This window comes from Nomascus leucogenys, chromosome 17 (genome assembly GCF_006542625.1).
Source record: "Nomascus leucogenys isolate Asia chromosome 17, Asia_NLE_v1, whole genome shotgun sequence".
Lineage (NCBI taxonomy): Eukaryota > Metazoa > Chordata > Mammalia > Primates > Hylobatidae > Nomascus > Nomascus leucogenys.
The window spans coordinates 50,012,960-50,036,262 of record NC_044397.1 but is presented as its reverse complement, the minus strand read 5'-3'; the positions used below and the strand labels follow the sequence as shown (position 1 = coordinate 50,036,262).

The 23,303-nt window shown below is 50.4% G+C and overlaps 1 protein-coding gene and 2 pseudogenes across 1 annotated transcript; 1 reads left to right on the top strand and 2 right to left on the bottom strand.

Annotated features, from left to right (window-relative positions):
* The first annotated feature begins 444 nt into the window (after positions 1–444).
* On the top strand, positions 445–2,252 carry LOC101176991 (annotated as a pseudogene).
* A 1,986-nt stretch (positions 2,253–4,238) lies between these two features.
* Positions 4,239–5,210, bottom strand: LOC105737778 (putative uncharacterized protein FLJ46235). Its single transcript, XM_030795615.1, is given in 3 exon segments — positions 4,239–4,744; positions 4,786–5,119; positions 5,121–5,210. Coding segments are annotated over 3 exon segments (693 nt in total). The 3' UTR covers positions 4,239–4,475.
* Positions 5,211–5,584: 374 nt separating this feature from the next.
* Positions 5,585–11,421, bottom strand: LOC115830823 (annotated as a pseudogene).
* Between the last annotated feature and the right edge of the window lie 11,882 nt (positions 11,422–23,303).

The window sequence follows — 23,303 nt, the reverse complement described above, 5'->3', positions numbered from 1 at the left end:
CGGGTGCCTGTAATCCCAGCTACTCAGGGGGCTGAGGCAGGAGAATCAATTAAACCATGAGATGGAGGTTGCAGTGAGCCAAGATTACACCACTGCCCTCCAGCCTGGGCGACAGAGCAACACTCTGTCTCAAAAAGAAAACAAAAGAATGCTAATTAATCACATGAAAGCATAAGAAAATGTATAATACTCAGCAGTAAAGGTGCATATACTTGGGAGGCTGAGTCTGGAGAATTGCTGGAACCCAGGAAGTGGAGGTTTCAGTGAGCTGAGATCGCACCACTGCACTCCAGCCTGCCAAACTGCATCTCAAAAAAAAAAAACAAAACTTGAGGCCTGGCCTCCTGCTCCCTTCCCATCCCCCCTTCTGTGGGTCCAAGGTGCCTTGGCTGAGGAGGGGGCTGAGGAGGTGTGAGCCCCTGCCGGGAACCCCCTGCCCAGACCATGTACTTGGCCCACAGGCCCCTGATGCCTGCGTCCAGCGAGGCCTCCGGTGGCGTCAGCATGTTCATGTGGAGGAACATGGAACCTTGCTCTGTGGCTGTGTTCTCCTGGTACTCTGTCCCCTTCCTGACCCCTCCCTGCAGCCGCGTGAGGCCCAGCAACCTGCCAGTCACTCAGTGGCCTCCAACCAGAGCAAAGAACCTGCCAAGTCAGCAGCTGTTGCTCACGAGTGTCCACCAGGTGGGACAGGGAGTGCTGACCCTCGGCGGCCCCCTGAAGCCACCTGCCCTGAAAGCCCAGGGCCCAGAACCCCACACACTTTGGGGGTGGTGGAACCTGGTAAGGGCCCATCTCCCACCACAGAGGAGCAGCCCTGGGCCCCTCAGGGGAGCCCCTGCTGGACAGCGAGACAGAGAATGACCACGATGATGCTTTCCTCTCCGTCATGTCTCCTGACACCCAGTTGCCTCTGCCACTCAGATGACGTCAGGCCCAGTCCTTCAGTGCCCTGCGCAAGGAACAGGACTCATCTTCTGAGAAGGATGGATGCAGCCCCAACAAATGGGACAAGGACCACATCCGGCGGCCTGTGAGTGGCAGTCATAATCTTCAGCAAGTGGCACCAGGCCTTGGCAGGGCGCACCAGGGTCACCCCAATCAGGATAACTGGACCGTCAGCCAGATCCTGAGCGAGCAGTGGTACACCCTGGGGCCCAATGAGATGCAGAAGTACCACTACATGGCCTTCCAGGTGAAGGTGGCCCACTTGCAACAAGGACCGAAAGAAGTCCAGCTCAGAGGCCAACCCCACAAGCCAGGGGCTAGCAGGAGGGCACAAGGGTTTGCATGTCAGAGATGGGCACTGCCACTGCCCCTGGGGTGTCCTCTGAGCTCCTGTCAGTTGCAGCCCAGACACTCCAGAGCTCAGATACCAAGGAGCAGCTTCTGTGGGGCAGAATGGCTGCACACAGTCAGGGAACCTGGCTCAGCCTGGCCCAAGCCTTCTCCTACAGTGGGGTACACAGCCTGGACAGCAGGGAAATGGACTGTCAGGCACTACAGGAACAGACACAGGTGGTGTCTGGCACTGCATCATACTCTGGCCCAAAGCCTTCTATTCATATGGAGCTCCAGGCCACTTTGCAGCCCCTGGTGAGGGAGGTGACCAGTGGGCAGCCCTGCTGCTGCCCACTTGAGCTGCTCATTCCCAGCACATGGCCAGTGAGGACATAGCGAGTGATGAGCACATGGTCATCCATGAGGAGGAGGGGGTGATGATGTCATTGCTGATGACGGCTTTAGCACCACTGACACTGATCTCAAGTTCAAGGAGTGGGTGACCAACTGAGAGTGGGGACAGCTCTGGGGAGGACCCAGAAGGCAACAAGGGCTTTGGTGAGAAGGTATTTGCACCTGTCATTCCTTCTTCCTTTACCCCCTGCCGCCCCTTCCTGGATCCTGAGCCCCCAGGGTCCCCCGATCCAACTGCAGTTTTTGGCAAGGTCTATGGTCCCACCCCATCCTCCTCCTCCACATACTTGGATGCTTCCTCCTCAACCTTGGCATCCACCTCCTTCTTACTGGGCCCAGGAGCCTTCAAGGCCCAGGAGTCTGGTCAGGGCAGCAGAGCGGGCCCCCTACAGCCCCTACCCCCTGGGGATGGGGGCCCAGGGACGCCTTCCAAGGCGACCTGATTCTTCCCAATGGATCCTGCCACCTTCTGGTGCAAGAGACCTGAAAGTGTGGGCGACCTGGAGCTACCAGGCCCCTCAGTCATCATGGCCCCTCCAAACACTAAGGCTTTCTAGGCAGGAGCTGGGCTGAGCCACCTGGGGGGCAGAGTCTGAAGAGGAGAAACTGACTGGGTTTTGGGGGTCAGGACAGAGGGAACCCCATGGACATGGATCCTGCACTGGAGGACCCCATCGTGCCCAAATGCAAGATGAGAAGATGCTCCAGCTGCAGCCCGAAGCCCAACACCCCCAAGTGTGCCATGTGCGATGGGGACAGCTTCCCCTTTGCCTGTACAGGTAGAGAAGCCGAGGACAGGCTCAGGGAACCAGAGACCGAGAAGGCGCTGTCCTGTTCACTGCATGCGCCCTGGACCAGTGCCAGCCCTGATCATGCAGCTCTTCCAGGCCCACTGCTTCTTCCCGTCCCCAGGCCACAGCCGCCCTCCAGGCCCACTATGCACACATCTTCCCCTCCAAGGTTTGTTCTGCCCCTGCCCTGACTCCCAGCCCTGCGGGGGTCCTGACCCCACCTCATCTGGCTCAGACTCTGAGGCTGCCCTGGCTGCCCCACCACTGCCTCTGCCCGAGAGTCACGCGAAGCTGAGAGTCGGGGCAGGGGCAGCAGTGGTGCCAGCTGGGGGGCGGTCCAGTGGGAGGTGGCTCAGCCTCGTGGGCTGCTCCGTGGGACTGATGACTGCATGATCTTCTGGGCACCTCACGGATCTTCAACTGCAGGTGAAACGGATGCTGGTGGTGGGTGCAGGGCCGCTGGGAGCCGCTGCATGGGTCCCAGAGGCTGGACTGGGGCAGGTGCCAACTGAAGCTGCTGGGGCAGCATGGGCAGGATGTTCTGCACACAAAGCTTGGAGAAGATGTGTGCATAGTGGGTCCACTGCTGCTGCCCCTGCCCTGACTCCCAGCCCTGCCTGACCCCACCTCACCGGGCTCAGGCTCTGGCACAACCCTGGCTGCCCTGCCACTGCCTCTGCCCCAGAGTTGGGGCCTCGACAGCCTGGCTGGAAGGGGACACCCCAGCCCTGCCTCAACCCCTGGGTCCCTCCATAATTACCACAGGCAGGTGGGGGACCCCAAAGAAGGTCCCAGGACTCACAGTACCCCCTGAGAACATGGACAGTATGTGGGGGTAGGAATGGAGGGCAGGATGGTTATCTTCTCCCAGGTAAAGCCATATCATCCTTTCAGTTTGGGATAGAATAAGGCCTTCGCCTCTTTTTTTTTTTTTTTTTTTGAGACGGAGTCTTTCTCTGTCGCCCAGGCTGGAGTGCAGTGGTGCGATCTTGGCTCACTGCAACCTCCTCCTGCTGGGTTCACGCCATTCTCCTGCCTCAGCCTCCTGGGTAGCTGGGATTACAGGTGCATGCTACCACGTCTGGCTAATTTTTGTATTTTTAGTAGAGACGGGGTTTCACCATCTTGGCTAGGCTGATGGCTGATTTCGATCTGACATCGTGATCCGCCCGCCCCCGCCTCCAAAAGTGCTGGGATTACAGGCGTGAGCCACCGTGCCTGGCCAAGGCCTACTCCTCTTATGTATACCCCCTACCCCTGCAGCTGTGCCGGGGGAAAGCTGGGCAGTTTCCCTCCTCAGAGCCCCTGTACCTACCATGCAGTGGGGGACCTTCAGAGCTTTTCACTTTTTGGAAAATAGCTCCTGCTGGGGCTACAAGATGGAGTGTGAAGAGGGCCTTGGGCCACAGGGAGGGGCCTGTGGAATAGCGGGAGTTCATGCACCCTTTCTTTCACCAGAGGGGCTGGACTCAGGTGAGTATGGGGGTGGGGACTCCTGCACTTTGACACAGGCAACGGGAGGGTTTTCTCCCCATTCCCTCTGCATTCCCAACTTGAGTTGTACTTTTTAAGAAAGTGATTCTCCCTGCCTTTGCCCCCTTCCCCAGAACAGAACACGTTGATCATGGGTGATATTTTTTATTGTGCCGAAAACTTGCCATGACTGTCATTAAAGCAGTTTAACACCAAATAATAATGAAAATAAAATAAAAACTTAGGGCTTGGTACAGAAAATCAGTACAAATTAATTAACTACCAAAATATTTATATAACGGTGGAAATATTCCAAAATTCCATATTTTGGAATTTATACACAAAAGATAAAAAAATTAGAGGCCAAGAGGCTGCCGGAAGGGAAAAACGGGGCCCAGAAAGGCCATTGTGAGGAATGAGGTGGGCCTGAAGAGGCCACTGGCAGGTGGGAGCTGGGTCTGCCGAAGTGGCCGAAAGGCAGGAGCTTGGACTGGGGAGGCCGCAGTGACGCGAGGGCTAGCTGGACTTGGAGAGTCCGCTGGGAGGCAGAGGCCGGGCCTGTGAAGGCCCTCGGAAGGCAGGAGGCTGGGCCTGCAGAGGCTGACTGGAGGTCAAGTTCTGGGCCAGAAGAGGCTGCCAAAAGTCAAAAGCGGGGGCTGGGAAGGCCGCTGAGAGGCATGAGCTGGGCTGGGCCGAAAGAGGCCACTGGGAGGCAATAGGAGCTGGGCCTGGAGAGGCTGACTCAAGGAAGTTTTGTACTGGAAGAGGCCGACGAGAGGCCGGAGCTAGGCCTGAAGAGCTTGGCTGGAGAAAGTTTGGGGCCTACAAAGGCCGATGGGAGCTGGGCAGGAGCTGAACCAAAGGAGGTTGATTGCTGGGAAGCAGGAGCTGGGCCTGGAGACGCAGCCAGGGGGAAGAGCCGGGCCTGGAGAGGCCACCATGCGGGAGGCAGAGGCTGGGCTTCTAGAGGCCGACAGGAGGCAGGACCTGGACCCGGATGGGCCCTCGATGAGGACGCGTTGCTCCTGGGGAGGCCGCCAGGAGGCTGGAGCTGGGCCTGGAGAGGCCGACTTCAGGACGACTTGGGCTTGCAGAGGCCACCGGGAGGCCCAAGCTGGGCCCAGAGCAGCCCACCGACCAGAGGCCATTTGGGGCCTGGAGACGCAGTCGGAGGGCAGGAGCTGAGCCTGGAGAGGCCACCGTGAGGCCTGAGCTGGGCCTGGAAAAGCCGTTGTGAGGAATGAGCCGCATAGGCCTAAAGAGGCCACTGGCAGGCGGGAGCCGAGCCGGCCGAAGCGGCCGAGAGACAGGAGCGTTGGACTGGGGAGGCCGCAGTGAGGCGAGAGCTGGCTGGGCATGGAGAGTCCGCTGTGAGGCAGAGGCTGGGCCTGTGCAGGCCTTCGGGAGGCAGGAGGTCAGGCCTGGAGAGGCTGAGTGGAGGTCAAGTTCTGGGACTGAAGAGGCCGCCAAAAGTCACAAGCAGGACCGGGGAAGGCCGCCAAGAGGCATAAGCTGGGCTGGGCTGAAAGAGGCCACTGGGAGGCAGGAGGAGCTGGGCCTGGAGAGGCTGACTCGAGGAAGTTTTGCACCTGGAGAGGCCGGAGCTGAGCCAGGGGAAGCCCACTTGAGGATGACTTAGGCCTGCAGAGGCCGCTGGGAAGCGGGAGCTGGCCCTGGAGAGGCCGACCTGACGACAGTCTGGGCCTGCAGAGGCCGCCGGGAGGAAGAGCTGGGCCTGGAGAGGCCGACTGGAGGAAGTTCAGGGCCCGGAGCGGACGCAAAGGAGCAAACACTGGGCTGGGAAAGGCCGCCGTGACGCCTGAGCTTGGCCTCTGGAGGCCTCCGTGAGGCAGGAGCTGGGCCTGCAGACGCCACTCAGAGGCAGGAGCCTGGCCCGAGGAGGCCACGGCGAGGCAACAGGTGGACCCGGAGGGCCCACTGTTGAGGTAGAGGCTGGGCCTCTAGAGGCCGCCAACAGGCAGGGGCTGGGCCTGGAGAGGCCACGAGAGGCATGAGCTGGGCCTCAACAGGCCAGCGTGAGGGAGGACCTCGGCCTAGAGAGGCCAGTGTGAGGCAGGGGCTCACAACTCTGGGCAGGGTGCCAGAGGAATGAGTGGGGCCTAAACAGGCCCCCATGAGGGAGGAGCTGGGCCAGTCGCGGGCTGCCGGGAGGCAGGCAGGGACTTGGCCCCGGGAGGCCGCCGTGGGTTGAGAGCTGGGCCTGGAGAGGCCCCTGCGAGGCAAGCGAGGGGCCTGCAGAGGGTGTTCTCCAGCCAGAGCTGGGCCTCTACAGGCCACCGGGAGGCAGGAGGTGGGCCTGAAGAGCTTGGCTGGAGAAAGTTCGGGGCATGTATACAAAGGCTGGTGGGAGCTGGGCAGGAGATGAGCCAAAAGAGGTTGCTTGCTGGGAGGCAGGAGCTGGGCCTGGGAGGGGGCCTGCCTGAGAGGCGCACTGATGCCTGAGGAGAGGGCTGGCCTGGGCGGAGGACTGGGCTGGGGCCGGGAGCAGAGCGGCCTGAAGGTCAGGATGACTTGGGCCTGCAGAGGCCGCCGGGAGGCCCAAGTTGGGCCAAGGAGCCAACAGACCGGAGGCCGTTGGGGGCCTGGAGATGCCGTCGGAGGGCAGGAGCTGAGCCTGGAGAGGCCACCGTGAGGCCTGAGCTGGGCCTGGGGAGCTTGGCTTGAAGAAGCGGGGGCCTACCAAGGCCGCCAGGAGCTGGGCAGGAGCTGAGTCCAAAGAGGTTGTTGGGAGGCAGGAGTTGGGCCTGGAGACGCAGCCAGGAGGAAGAGCTGGGCCCACACAGGACGCTGGGAGGCTGCAAGTGGGTCTGGAGAGGCCGACTTGAGGAGGTTCTGGGCCCAGGGAGGCCGCCAGAAGGGAGAAACTGGGCCTGGAAAGGCCGTTGTGAGGAATGAGCCCCATGGGCCTGAAGAGGCCACTGGCAGGCGGGAAATGGGCCTGCCGAAGCGGCAGAGAGGCGGGAGCTTTGGAATGGGCAGGCCGCAGTGAGGCGAGAGCTGGCTGGGCATGGAGAGTTCTCTGTGAGGCAGAGGCTGGGCCTGTGCAGGCCTTCGGGAGGCAGGAGGCCGGGCCTCGAGAGGCCGACTGGAGCTGGGCCTGAAGAGGCCGCCAAAAGTCAAAAGCGGGGCTTGGGAAGGTCGCCGAGAGGCATGAGCTGGGCCTCAACAGGCCAGCGTGAGGGAGGACCTTGGCCTAGAGAGACCAGTGTGAGGCAGGGGCTCACATCTCTGGGCAGGGAGCCAGAGGCATGAGTTGGGCCTAAACAGGCCACCGTGAGGGAGGAGCTGGGCTGGTCGCGGGCTGCCGGGAGGCAGACAGGGACTTGGTCACGGGAGGCCGCTGTGGGGCGACAGGTGAGCCCGGAGAGGCCCCTGGGAGGCAAGAGCGGGGCCCGCAGAGGCTGTTCTCTAGCCAGAGCTGGGCCTCTACAAGACACCGGGAGACAGGAGGTGGGCCTGAAGAGCTTGGCTGGAGAAAGTTCATGGCCTGTCTACAAAGGCCGGCGGGAGCTGGGCAGGAGCTGAGCCAAAAGAGGTTGCTTGCTGGGAGGCAGGAGCTGGGCCTGGAGACGCAGCCAGGAGGCACAGCTGGGCCTAGAGGCCGCCATGCAGGAGGCAGAGGTTGACCATGGTGGAGCCCTCGTTGAGCACGCGTTGCATCTGGAGAGGCCGCCGGGAGTCCGGAGCTGGGCCTGGAGAGGCCGACTTCAGGACGACTTGGGCCTGCAGAGGTCGCCGGGAGACCCAAGCTGGGCCAAGGAGCCACCGACCGGAGGCCGCTTGGGACCTGGAGACGCAGTCAGAGGGCAGCAGCTGAGCCTGGAGAGGCCACCGTGAGGCTTGAGCTGGGCCTGGGGAGCTTGGCTTGAGGAAGCTGTGGGCCTACCAAGGCCGCCAGGAGCTGGGCAGGAGCTGAGTCCAAAGAGGTTGTTGGGAGGCAGGAGTTGGGCCTGGAGACGCAGCCGGGAGGAAGAGCTGGGCCCGCACAGGACGCTGGGAGGCGGCAAGTGGGTCTGGAGAGGCCGACTTGAGGAGGTTCTGGGCCCGGAGAGGCCACCGGAAGGGAGAAACTGGGCCTGGAAAGGCCTTTGTGAGGAATGAGCCCCATGGGCCTGAAGAGGCCACTGGCAGGCGGGAGCTGGGCCTGCCGAAGCGGCAGAGAGGCGGGAGCTTTGGAATGGGCAGGCCGCAGTGAGGCAAGAGCTGGCTGGGCATGGAGAGTTCGCTGTGAGGCAGAGGCTGGGTCTGTGCAGACCTTCGGGAGGCAGGAGGCCGGGCCTGGAAAGGCCGATGGACGTGAAGTTCTGCGCCTTGAAGAGGTGGCCGAAGTGAAAAGCAGGGTCTGGGAAGGCCGCCGAGAGGCATGATCTGGGCTGGGCCGATAGAGGCCACTGGGAGGCAGGAAGAGCTGGACCTGGAGAGGCTGACTCGAGGAACTTTTGCACCTGGAGAGGCCGCCGAGCGGCCGGAGCTGGGCGGGGGGAGGCGGACTTGAGGACGACTTGACACAGTTTCTCTACTCATCAGACTGAAACGGTGTCTTCCCCACCTACTGCTCAAAGATCTCTCGTGCCATTGATGTGAAACACTTTCCCTATGTTCAAGGTGGCTGGCCCAGTCATTGGCATCACTGTGGCAAAGAAATGTACTGATGTTATGCCTTTACGAATGGATTCATAAAGAGTCCATTTTTGTTTGTTTTCAGGCCAGGCACGGTGGCTCATGCTTGTAATCCCAGCACTTTGGGAGGCCGAGATGGGTCAGGAGTTCAAGAACAGCCTTGCCAACATGGTGAAACCCTGTCTCTACTAAAAATACAAAAATTAGCCAGGCGTGGTGGCATGCGCCTGTAATCCCAGCTACTCAGGAGGCTGAGAATCTCTTGAACCCAGGAGGTGGGGGTTGCAGTGAGCCAGGATTGCACCACTGCATTCCAGCCTGGGTGATAGAGTGAGACTCAGACTAAAAAAAAAAAAAAATCTGTTTTTTGGAGTGAATTTTCTGTTGATGGAAACTTGCAGCAGATGCGTGATGTTCTGGTTTCCATCAGATGGCTCGGAACAGCCACTAGCTAGTTTGGCCTCAAAAGAAGTGAGACCCCCAGAGAGTCAAAGTCATCAAACCTGGCCTGCTGGGGGCCTCAGCAGCGCCTGGGAGCCTCTCAGCTCTCGGGGAGGGGGGCAGTCTGTGGCTATCCACTGCTGGATGTCCACTGCTAGGGCCTTCCCTTTATTAGAAGATTCTACGGCTAAAGAGCAACAATCCCCTCAAAGTGAGAGGAGGGAGAAGAAGGAGATGAATTTCTGCGTGGCCAACCTGACAACACTTTCTGAAACAGCTTGGGTCTGCCCAGTCCGAGGAAGGCAGTGAGGCCAGCACAGGACAAGACAACCACAGGGTAAATTCCCAGAGCCAGGTTTTGAGCACATCCCCTGGGAGGGAGCAGGCAGCGCATACTGGAATAATCCAGCAAGGCCACACTCGCTTACTAAAAGGGAGATTTTGCAGGTGACACGGGACTTTCTAATAGGCATCGGTCCTAAAAGTCTATTCCACTCGGATAATTTATATGAATGTCAACCATGTGCATCGGGTAGGTGCCAGTTCTGACTCTACAGCTCCATCCAAAGTTTCCTAGCTTGTTTTTTTAAGAGTCAAGTTTCTTATTTGGAGAATGCAGACGATTGTCCCTACCTCATGGCATTGTGGTGAAGATAAAATAAGATTATATCTACCAAGCACCTAGCAGGGCATGTAGGATGCAGTATAAGCTCAATAAATGTTAGTGTGGCAAGTTGCTGGGTGAGTGACTGCGAAATTTTGGTTGTTTAGTTCAGGGGTTTTTGTTTAAGTGCTTCTGGTCATTCTTGTTGGGTGGGGGCAGAAGAGTGGGTTTGTGGTTTATTAGGGAAAAATGAAAGGTATTTTCCTCCTTCCAGAAAAAGAGCCAGACTTTCCTGTTCAAGGTCTTGACCCCTGTTCTAGCCTCACTTATAGCCAAAAGTAGGAATGAAGATGGCCTTGTGGTTTTAAGGCTGATGCCCTGTCACGGAAAAAAGAGGCAGAATGGATGCATTGTGTTGTGGAGACTTGAAAAGGGGTGGTGGCCTGAGCCTGTCATCTGTCTCCTGAGGACTGGAGAGAACCAGCCTTCTCCTCGGCATGGCCTCTGAGGAAAGGACGGCTGTGCATACTGTGAGGCCTGCGTAAGGGCCTAGGCAGACCCAGTGGGGAGGGTGGGGTTGGCCTGGAGCCCTCCTCTTGGCACTACCCTGCCAGATGCAGAGGGGGTGCCCAGGAGTGTGTTCTGTGGGTGAGGCTGCAGTGCTGCCCAGGTGGTGTGCAAGTTTCCTGCCAGATGTGGGGAGCGGCCCTGACCGGGGACCCCAGATCTGGACCCCTGGAGGACCTTTTCAGGGCCATGTAACCCCAGCCCCCACCCAAGGTTCTTGTGGAATCCATAGGAGGAGTCCTCACATGCCTGATTTTAAATACGTGTCAGTCTTAGTGGGTAGGAGAAGGAACCAGTTCAAAATAAACCAAAGAACTGGCCCCTTGGGGAAAACATGGATAACACTGGCCTCGGTCTTGGGATCTCAGCAAGTCAGCACCAGACAAAACTGCTCAAGTGATTTTTATATTGTGGTTTTGATGTTCTTGACATCAAATGGGCACTCTGAGGAGTGACAAACTACACACACACACACACACACACAGACACACACAGCAGCAGCAGCAGCAAGCAAGAAGTAGAACGAGCCAGGGCTAAAGCCGAGTAAAATGCAAATAAACACACAGTGAAACCAGGCAGCCATGAGGACGTGCACATCCAGGGATACATCTCAAACATACTGGTGAGGAAATGGGTATGAGAGCAAAAGGGAATCCATAAGCAAAAAAAAAAAAAAAGCCAGAAGAGGGGCCACATGCCCTGTCAGTGATGATGGTGTCCCAAGGCTGTGAGGATGACAAGCACAGTTCTCTGCAGAGGTGGCCCACAGAGGTGAGAGCCAGGCAAAAATGGTGGGCAGAAGCCCCAGAGGGTCTGTCCAGATGCCATGAAACCTACATGCGATGCCATGAGGCTGCAGGGAATTTGTTAGGCACATGGAGGGATTTCCAGGCCTGTGTCTGCCCTTATGTCCGTGTTGAGTTACCAGTGTTGACTCACACCCTGGCACCTGGACGGATTTGTGTGGGTAGCCTGGCAATTGTGTAGGTTCCTGTAAATACAAGCAGCCTAGGTCTGACAGGAATTTCCTTACTGCTTTCTTTCAGAATTGATATTAGAAGTAACTTGTTCTCTTTAAAGTGTTCAACCCTAACATGTTCCACTGGGAAAACTCTCTCTTTTTCTGTGGCCAAACACCATCAGGCTTTGTGAATTTTACAGAAGAACCAGAATTGAGGGCCAGACCTCACCCTGGGCAGCCCTGGCCATGTCTTTAAGTGATGGGGCTTGTCTGTGAATTGTCCTTGTTGGAAAGATGGGGGATAGCTTTAGTGCTGGCCACCATTGCTGGTGATACACAGCCTCATTCAAGGAAGTACATTAAGAACTCAGTGCTTGCGGCCCTCAAAAAGATTCTAATCGGCCGGGCGCGGTGGCTCACGCTTGTAATCCCAGCACTTTGGGAGGCCAAGGCGGGCAGATCACGAGGTCAGGAGATGGAGACCACGGTGAAACCCCATCTCTACTAAAAATACAAAAAAATTAGCCGGGCGTGGTGGCGGGTGCCTGTAGTCCCAGCTACTCGGAGAGGCTGAGGCAGGAGAATGGCGTGAACCCGGGAGGCGGAGCTTGCAATGAGCCGAGATTGCGCCACTGCACTCCAGCCTGGGCGACAAAGCGAGACTCCGTCTCAAAAAAAAAAAAAAAAAAAAAGATTCCAATCTCTTTTTGGAGGAACTGGTTAAACCTATTATAATCTAATCAGACAATGTAATATTTTGCCCCTATGGAAAATCCTGCTTTTGAAGCCTTCTTATTGACATTGGAAAATGCAAATGTTACATCCACTGAAATAATATTTAGCATGAGGGCCAAGCAGAAGCACAAACAAGTCACAAGTCACATAAGAACCTGCTGGGAAGAACTCTGGCAGTATAAACTGTTTTCTAAACCATAGCTGACTGGTTTGCTTTTCAGACCTCGTGAGCCAGAGATGTTCCCAGAATCACATAGTGCAGGAGCCTTGGTCCTGGAAAACTGTCAGGTGGTCAGCAGTGAGTGATGAGTGATGTGATCATAGCGGCGTTTCCCAGCCAGGCCTTGTGCAGGGGCCACGCCTTCCCACCTCCTCACACACCCTGGTCCCAAAGTCATCCTGGGAGCACAGTCTCTGAACCCTTATCTAAGGATTAAAGAATAGCAGAAAAACCAGACATTTAGGGGCATTTGGACATTTAAAAGAGCCCAAGAAATCCAAGCGGCCTGTGTGACCTTCATTTTTACCCCATGAGAGAGAAGCAGGAACTTGGGTGCTGTGCTGTCCCCGAGGCTATGGGATAACCCCCCACCTCACAGGAGTAGGGGTGCACTGTGTGCAGTTGCACTCGGCCCCTCCACCTCCTGCTCCAGGACACCTTCATTCAATAGGGCTAAGATTTTTTTTTTTTTAATGTTCATAAAGCCTCTTAATCCTGAGAACGGCTTAACTGTGCATTGAGTTCCAGAGAACAGGCTAAAATGTCTATACAATATGAGTCCAATTATATTTATGGCTAAGCCTCCAAATATACCTAGAAAAAAAACTTAGAAGGAAATGGGCCAACATCTTAACACCTTCCCTCCCACCTTCCCCCACACACAAATGTGATGGTTTTAAGGAAAGTTAAAATGTTTCCTTAAAAACAGCTTTATTGAGATATAATTGATACTGAACTTTGCTTTAAGCAAACAAAAAATGAACATTAAGGCTGGGCAAGGTGGCTCACACCTGTAATCCCAACACTTTGGGAGGCTGAGGTGGGCAGATCATGAGGTCAGGAGATCGAGACCATCCTAGCTAACACGGTGAAACCCCATCTCTACTAAAAATACAAAAAATTAGCCGGGCATGGTGGCGGGCACCTGTAATCCCAGCTACTTGGGAGGCTGAGGCAGGAGAATGGCGTGAGCCTGGGAGGTGGAGCTTGCAGTGAGCCGAGATCGTGCCACTGCACTCCAGCCTGGGCGACAGAGTGAGACTCTGTCTCAAAAAAAAAAGAACATTAAGATTTATTTTTTAAGATTTAGGGTATAAGAAAATGAAATAAAAGACATCCAGATTGTAAAGGATGAAGAAAAACTACATTTGCAGATGATATGATCTTATATATAGAAAATCCTAAGGAATCCATGAAAAAACTATTAGAACTAATAACCAAATTCTGCAAAATTGCAGGATACAATAACAATTCATATACAAATCAATTGTATTTCTTTCTCTTTTCTTTTTGAGATGGAGTCTCACTCTATCACCCAGGCTGGAGTGCAGTGGCATGAGCTCAGCTCACTGCAACCTCTGCCTCCTGGGTTCAAGTGATTCTCCTGTCTCAGCCTCCCGAGTAGCTGGGACTACAGGCACCCACCACCACACCTGGCTAATTTTTGTATTTTTAGTAGAGACAGGGTTTCACCATGTTGGTCAGGCTGGTCTTGAACTCCTGACCTCAGGTGATCCACCCACCTCGGCCTCCCAAAGTATTGGGATTACAGGCATTAGCCACTGCACCCAGCCAAATCAATTGTATTTCTATACACTGGCAATGAACAATCCAAAAGTGAAATTAAGAAAACAATTCCATTTATTAATATAATAAAAAAGAATAAAATACTTAGGAAATTAATAAAAAGAAGTACAAAACTTATACTCTATAAACTACGAAACACTGTTGAAAAATGTTAGATGATGTAAAAAAATGGACAGACATCTCATGTTCATGGATCAGAAGACTAAATATTGTTAAGATGGCAATATTCCCCAAACTGATCTACAGATTTAACAGAATCACTGTCAGCACACACCACCACCCCCTGCCCCCCACTGTTGGCTTCTTTGCAAAAATGGGCAAATTAGTTCTAATATTCACACAGAAACTCAAGACACCTAGAATAGCCAAAGTGATACAGTAATCAAGACAGTGTGGTACTGGCATTAAGATAGACATACAGATCAGTAGAACAGAACCGAGCATCCAGAAATCCTTACATTTACAGTCAACTGATGTTCAGCAAAAGTGCCAAAATAATTCAATCAGAGAAAAGAAGAGTCTTTTCAACAAATGGTGCTGGGACTAGATATCCACATGCAAAAGAATGAACTTGGACTCCTAATTTACTAAAAATGGATCAAAGACCTAAATTTAAGAGATAAAAAACTCTTAGAAGAAAACACAAGGGTGAATTTTCATTACCTCAAATTGGACAATGGCTTGTGAGATGAGACACCAAAACCATGAACAACAACAACAACAAAATAAATAGAAATTCATCAAAATTAAAAATTCTGTGCTACAGAGGACGTTATCCAGAAAGTGAAAGACAACACACACAATGGGAGAAAATATCTGCAAATCATATATTTGTTAAAGAACTTGTATTCTAGAATATATAGAACTCTTACAACTCAACAATAAGACAAATAACCCAATTAAAAAGTGGGCAAAGAATCTCAATAGACATTTGTCCAGATATACAACCACATGAAAAGATGTTCAACACGACCATCAAAGAAATGCAAATCAAAACCACAATGAGATACTATTTTACATCCACTGTATTAGTCCATTTTCATGCTGCTGGTAAAGACATATCCGAAACTGGACAATTTACAAAAGAAAGAGGTTTAATGACTTATAGTTCCACATGGCTGGGGAGGCCTCACAATCACAGCAGAAGGCAAGGAGAAGCAAATCACATCTTAGGTGGATGGTGCCAGGCAAAGAGAGATATTGGGCAGGGAAACTTATACCATCAGATTTCGTGAGACTTATTTGCTATCACGAGAACAGCACGGGGAAGACCTGCCCCCGTGATTCAATTACCTCCCACCAGGTCCCTCCCACAACACATGGGAATTCAAGATGAGATGTAGGTGGGGACACAGCCAAACCATATCATCCACTATGATGGCTTTCATCAAAAAAGCAGATAAGTGTTAGTGAGAATGTGGAGGAAGCAAAAGTTCCATACGTTGCTGATGGGAATGTAGAATGGTGGATCTACTTTGGGAAACAGTCTGGCAGTTCCTTCAAAAGGTAAACACAGGGTTATCATTTGACCCAGCAATTCCATTTGTTAAAAATAAACTGAGGGCTGGGGTGCAGTGGCTCATGCCTCTAATCCCAGCACTCTGGGAGGCTAAGGCAGGAGGATTACTTGAGCTCAGGAGTTTGAGACCAGAATGGGTGACATGGCAAAATCCTGTCTCTACAAAAATACAAAAAAAAAGTAAAGTAACCAGGCATGGTGGCATGAACCTGTGGTTCCAGGTTGGAGGATTGCTTGAGCCTGGGAGGCAGAGGCTGCAATGAGCTGAGATCATGCCACTGCACTCCATCTTAGGTGACTGAGTGAAACCGTGTCTAAACAAATAAATAACTAAAAATAAACTGAGGCACATCAAAATTTTCATGAGTTTATTTGAGCATTCAGTGATTCATGAATTCAGCAGTACCCGACCACAAGCAGTTCAGTGAAGGCGTGCAAGAGGAAACTTTTATAAGGTGTTTGTGGAAGCAAGACAAAGAAAATATTTGATTAGTTACGGTGGAAAGTCCTTAGTTAGAGGTTAGTTGGTGGCTTCTGATTGGTTAAGCTTTAGTTTCATTTACTGTTTACATTGAATTGGGTTTTGGTTTGCTTACATAGGAACCCAATGTGCCGGAGCTGTCTCAGCCTAATAGCCTCCTAAGTAACTATTTTAACACATTCCTAGGCGTATACCCAAGAGAACTGAAAGCACGTGTTTACACATAAACTTGCCTGTGAATATTTATATCTGCATTATTCATAATAGCCTAAAGGTAGAAAGAACCTAGTGTCCATCAACTGATGGCTAAACAAAATGTAATATGTCAGCACAACAGCGTCTTATTTGTCATAAAAAGGAATGAAGCACCAATACATGCCACAACATGGATGAAACTTAAAAACATTATGCTAAGTGAAAGAAGCCAGTCACAAAAGACCACATATTCTATGATTCCATTTACAGGAAATGTCCAGAATAGACAAATCTATGAAGATGGAAAGAAGATTAGTGGTTGCCTAGGACTGGGAGGTGGGGTGAGGAGATTGAGGAGTGATAGCTAAAGAATGTATACAAAGTTACTTTGGGGGATTACAAAAATGTACTACATTGATTGTGGTGATGGTCACACAATTCTGTAAATATACTAAAAACCATTGAATCGCACACTTAAAATTGATGAATTGTAAAGTATGTGATATCTCGATAAAACTATTACAAAAAATTTAGGTACTAATTACTTTGGAAAAGAGTCATTACTTCAAAATAATTCACAACACTATTTCCTTAGCTATCAAACTTAAAGATTTCATTTAATACTATGGTTCAATTCCAAGGACATGTAAGATCTCTATGAGGAAAACTAAAAAACACTGCTGAAAGAAATCATAGATGACACAAACAAAGGGAAGCACATTCCGTGCTCGTGATTGTGAAAATGACCATACTGCCCAAAGCAATCTACAGAATCAATGCAATTCCATCAAAATACCATCACCATTCTTTACAGAACTAGAAACATCCTAAAATGCATATGGAACCAAAAAAAACCCACATAGCCAAAGCAATACTAAGCAGAAAGAACAAATCTGGAGGCATCACACTACCCAACTTCAAGTTGTACTACAAGGCTATAGTTACCAAAACAGCATGGTATTGGTATAAAAATCGGCACATAAACCAATGGAACAGAATAGAGAACCCAGAAATAAAGTCAAATACAAACAGTCAACTGATCTTCAACAAGCCACACAAAACATAAATTGGGGAAAGAACACCCTATTAAATAAATGGTGCTGAGAAAACTGGGTAGCTAAGAATGAAACTGGATCCTCGTCTTCACCTTATACAAAAGTCAGCCCAAGATGGATCAAAGACTTAAATCCAAGACCTGAAACCATAAAAACTCTAGAAGATAACATAGGGAAAACTCTTCTGGACATTGATTTAGGCAAAAGAATCATGGCTAAGACCCCAAGAGCAAACGGAACAAAAATAAATAAATGGGACCTAATTAAACTAAAAAGCTTCTGCACCACAAAAGAAATAATCAGCAGAGTAAACAGACAACCCACAGGGTGGGAGAAAATATTTGCCAACTATGCATCTGACAAAGGACTAGTATCCAGAATCTACAAGGAACTCAAACAAATCAGCAGGAAAAAAAAAATAATCCCATCAACCAGTGGGCAAAGAACATGAATAGACAATTCTCAAAAGAAGATATACGGACAGCCAACAAACATACGAAAAAATGCTCAACATCACTAATCACCAGGGAAATTCAAACTAAAACCACAATGAAATACCACCATACTCCACTATAATTTAAAAGTCAAAAAACAGTAGATGTTGACATGGTAATGGTGAAAAGGGAACACTTTTTTTTTTTTTTTTTTTTTTTGAGACAGAGTCTTGCCCTCTGGCCCAGGCTGGAGTGCAATGGCGTGATCTCGGCTCACTGCAACCTCTGCCTCCCGGGTTCAAGCAATTCTCCTGCCTCAGCCTCCCCAGTAGCTGGGATTACAGGTGCGTGCCACCATGCCTGGCTAATTTTTTATATTTTTAGTAGAGAGTGGGTTTCACCATGTTGGCAAGGCTGGTCTGGAACTCCTGACCTCAAGTGATCCTCTGGCCTTGGCCTTCCAAAGTGCTGGGATTACAGGTGTGAGCCACTGTGTCCGGCCGAAAAGGGAACACTTTTACACTGCAGGTGGGAATGTAAACTAGTACAACCACTGTGGAAAACAGTATGGAGATTCCTTAAAGAACTAAAAGTGGAAAGCCATTTGATCCAGCAATTCCTACTACTGGGTATCAATCCAAAGGAAAATAAGCCATTATATGAAAAAGACACATGCCAATGCCTGTTTATAGCAACACAATTCACAATTGCAAAGATACGGAACCAACCTAAGTGCCCATCAACCAATGAGCAGATAAAGAAAATGTGGAATATATACACCATGGAATAAAACTTGGCCATAAAAAGGAACAAAACAATGTCTTTTGCAGCAACTTTGATGGAGCTAGAGGCCATTATTCTAAGTGAAGTAACTCAGGAATGGAAAACCAAATATCGTATGTTTTCACCTGTAAGTGGGAGCTAAGCTATGAGGATGTAAAGGCATAAGAATGATATAATGAACTTTAGGACTCAGGGGGAAGGGAGAGAAGAGGGTGAGGGATAAAAGAGTACACTTTGGGCACAGTGTACACTGCTCAGGTGATGGGTGCACTCCATGTATGAAGAGAAAATAAAAGAAAAAGTATACTCATATACTCTTTCATCAATGCCATCTTCTAAGAAGAATGCCATACCCTCTAGGAAAAGAATGTCAGGTGTATGTGTGTAAAGAACATATTTTGGCAATTGTTTCAATGCAGCTCCTCAGGTTAGATCCACGCTCTTGGCAGTCTTCCTCCCTGTCAAGCCTTGAGCAGTACACAGGGGCCTGGCTGAGCTTGCGGCCACTGAGAGTGGGCTGAGACCTCAGTCCTGGTGACAAGTGAAACCAGACAGAGCCTGGCTTGAGGGCTTCCTGAAAACTCATTCCAGGTGGGCATGGTGGCTCACACCTGTAATCCTACCACTTTGGGAAGCCAAGGTGGGTGGATCACTTGAGGTCAGGAGTTCAAGACCAACCTAGCCAATACAGTGAAACCCCATCTCTACTAAAAATACAAAAATTAGTTGGGCATGGTGGCACGCTCCTGTAATCCCAGCTACCTGGGAGGCCGAGGCAGGAGAATCACTTGAACCCAGGAGGCAGAGGTTGCTCTAGCCTGGGCAATAGAGTGAGACTCTGTCTATAAAAAAACAAAAACAAAACCAAAAAAAACCTAATTCCACTCCTGGTCTGCTTTATGCTTCTCCTGGGATGTTGACAGGAAGTTGCCAAGTCTAAGTAAACAATGAACCAAATATATTTGTACAGAAATGTAGGGAGGAGGTGAACCACAGGGCTGGGCCTGCCTTGGGAGTCCAACACAACGAACTCATGGCTCATGAGTGTATTGTAAGAAAGAAATAGATCAGCCACAGTCCAGAACTGCAGCATGGGAAGACAAGCCATTCAGACTTATGAATAATCACTGTTCACTGGCTTATCATCACATCCACTCTAGAACACAGGACTCTTCAGGGATGTAGTTTAAGTTCCCTACAATTGGGGTCAAAGGTCACACCTTTACAATGGGGAGACTTCTATTCCCCATTCATGGAGCCTGAGTGGGTTTTACTTGTTTGTATTTTTAGAAAAAGAAGCAAAGCTGTATATTCCTCCTTAAATTTAATCTTAAATTTCTTTCTGCCTAGCTTGTTTGCAGATGCTTTTTCATGAGACTGTTTTAGATATTTGCATATATCACACACATATATACACATATCTGACATTCCATTCACAGTGGGACGTTTTCCATCAGTGCCTTTCCTGGGCGCTGATGAATTCAGAATTGCACTTAAGAGAGTAGATAAAATTCCGAATCCCCGATTGGCCTGAATTCACATTAAGGCAGCCATGCTAAGTCTGTGAGCACAATGAATGTCTTCTGAATCTTAGAATTCCAGAGACCTGAATTCTTATGATAGACTCCCTCCCTGACTACCATTTTCCAGCAACCAGACTCAAGAGTTCTCAGCTAGAAAGAGGGCTGATCATACCTGCGCAGCCATCCTCACAGATCTGGGGAGGTCATGAATATGAAAGTGCTTTGTGAGCTGCCCAGACAGACCTGGGTTTAAAGTTTGTATCCACTTATTTTTTCTTTTGAGACGGAGTTTTGCTCTTGTCACCCAGGCTGGAGTGCAGTGGCACGATCTTGGCTCACTGCAACCTCCACCTCCTGGGTTCAAGCAATTCTCCTGGCACAGCCTCCTGAGTAGCTGGGATTACAAGTGCCCGCCCCGACGCCCGGCTAATTTTTGTATTTTTAGTAGAAACAGGGTTTCGCCATGTTGGGCAGGCTGGTCCCCAACTCCTGACCTCAGGTGATCCACCCGCTTTGGCCTCCCAAAGTGCTGGGATTACAGGCATGAGCCACTGCGCCCGGCTATTTCCACCATTTATTGACGGGGGGGACCTTGGAAAATTTGCTTCACATCTTTGATCCTTAGATCTTTTATCTGTAAAGATGGACACTAGTATCTGCCCACAGATGAACTATACAGATTAAATGGGATCAATGTATTTAAACAGCATGAGGTGAGTGCTCAATAAATGGTAGCTATTGTTATTGCTATTACACTGGCATTTACAGCAGTTCCATCAATAATCTCACCAGTTATATTAGCCTCATCCATATGCTTGGAACAATAAAGAAGATATTTTTGGAGTAGAGGATGGGAAAGTTTGGAAAATGTGGAGAAGAACACGTCATGGGTACGGGGAGTTAGGAGGAAATGGCCTTTCTGAAATGAAGGGCTGTGGAGAGTAGAAAACTGGGGCCAAGGAGTCAGGAGGTGCCAGACAGTGAATGCTTCTGAAAGCTAGATTAAGACCTTTGATCTTAGTCCTGAAAGCATCAGCCTCTGTGACTGTTTTTAGTGCTAGCCAGAATGACTGGAGGTCTCTCTGGTTACCCAGACCCTGGTGCCAGGTCCTCACAGCAGCAGAGCTTCTGAGCAAATAGGGCAGTGGGTGGGGCCCACGGTAGAGAGGGGTCCCAGTTGGGTCTCCTCACTTTGCCAAGGGCTGTCATGATCAGTGCCAGGGGTCACTGGCTCCCTGTGGCCATAGCACTAGCTGGACTCATTCAGGCGTCAGGCCCTCAGGCATGGCCTAATATCCTGACTATGTTTTTGTTTTTAAATTTTTTTTTTAAAAAGTAATAAATGATTATTAGTGTAGAAAATCTGGAAAATTCTTCAAATGGCAAAGAAGAAAATAAAAACAGTAATTTCATGTTTTAGTTCTAACTACTGCCTTTTTGGATGTACATGATTTTAAAAAACAGTTTTGTAATCCACTTTTTTTTATTATGATAGAGCATAAACATTTTCTCAAGCCATAAATATTCCTATACAATCAGGCTATAATCGATCACATAGGCTAAATGAGTTAATACATGTATAGCTCTTAAATCAATGAATGGCACATGGTAAGCACTCAGTATATCTTAGCAATTATTATACTAGGGATATGTATTTAAACCACATGTATAATTAAATCAGCCCTTTATCACTGGACTTGAGGATGGTTTTCACTTTTTCATTTATATAGTAATGCTCCAGTGTGCATCTTTGTGAACAAATATGTGCTCATGTCTCTGATGACTTCCTCAGGGTGTATTACTAGTAGAATGGCTGGGTCACAGAATATGCAATTTTTTTTATTATCAATATGGGTTCCTAAGTACCTTTACCATTTATATGTGCTCTCGGATATTAAAAAATTTTTTTTTCTCTCCTGACGAGTCTGGGTTTGGAATTGGTTTCCCTCCTGAGAGAGAGGAGTTCTGCAGCTGAAAACAAAAAAAACATGATTGCTCCATTTCATGACAGCAGCTGCAAGGTATGACCACAGAGGCTTAAAGAAAATCTCAGAACAGCTGTGCCATGTAACCAGTTAGGAGGTTTTGGGTAAGGTAACTGACTTTTCTGCATCTTAATTTCTTGACCTGTAGAATGGTTTTAACAACACCTGCATCCCTTAAAGCTGATGAGAGGATTAAATGAGAATTCTAAATCTCTTCCAACAGTGTTCAACACAAAATAAGGGTTCCTACATGACAATACTCATTAGTAGACACATAAACTGTACAATCACAGTATAGTAGCATGGCAGCAATAGCCATACCAGCCAGAACTGAAAAGCCCAGCCACAACCCTTACCACTGCCTCCTCTAACGGCATTAGCCAAATGGAGACAATATCGGGGTGCGGTGGGCTGGTCCTTTCCCCCTACCCCAGCAATCTGGACAAGAATACTAGTCTTCATCTTTCCCCTACCTCTTCCGCTGGCCACAGTGGGAGACATCCAAAACCTCACAAGTTTACCGCCCCCCTCCCCACTAGCCATGGAAGTGACAGAGACCTAAGCCTGGACGGCCTGAGGCCTAGCTTACCCTTGGGAAGCGGGGAAGAGGTCCTGATCTGCCAGCAGTGGGCCTGATCTGCCAAAGGTGAGCCTAATCCATGAGAAGCCAGCACTATACTGTATTTGGAAATTAGGTGATTCTCCAGAAAGAGGCCTGACCCAGCGGAAGTGGGCCTAACCCATGGGAAGTAAGCTTGATCCTGTCGGAAGCTGACTTGGCCAGCCAGAAGTGAGGATGAACCTTAATTGGCAAGGTTGGGATGAGAGGGCCTAATCCTTCTCAGGGGCCTCCTGCTTTCTGCCAGATGCAGTGCAGTTTCTTTTTTTTTTTTTTTTGAAATAGTATATATATATATATATATATTTTGAGACGGAGTCTTACTCTGTCGCCCAGACTGGAGTGCAGTGGCGCAATCTCAGCTCACTGCAACCTCTGCCTCCCGGTACAAGCGATTCTCCTGCTTCAGTCTCCTGAGTAGCTGGGATTACAGGTGTGTGCCACCAGGCCTGGCTAATTTTTGTATTTTTAGTAGAGATGGCTGGGCACGGTGGCTCAAGCCTGTAATCCCAGCACTTTGGGAGGTCGAGGTGAGCAGATCACGAGGTCAGGAGATTGAGACCATCCTGGCTAACATGGTGAAACCCCGTCTCTACTAAAAATACAAAAAAAATTAGCCAGGCATGGTAGTGGGCACCTGTAGTCCCAGCTACTTGGGAGGCTGAGGCAGGAGAATGGCGTGAACCCAGGAGGCGGAGCTTGCAGTGAGCCGAGATCGCGCCACGGCACTCCAGCCTGGGCAAGAGCGAGATTCCGCCTCAAAAAAAAAAAAAAAAAAAAGAAAAGAAAAAGAGACGGAGGTTTCAACATGTTGATCAGGCTGGTCTCAAACACCTGACCTTGCCATCTGCCTGCCTCAGCCTCTCAAAGTGCTGGGATTACAGGCATGAGCCACCACGCCCAGCAGGGCTAGGCATTTCTTCAGGTAAGTCCTCTCCCAGGTTCCCATTACCCTAGTTCCAGGCCAAGAAGGCTAGAAGTGACCAGGGAAGCA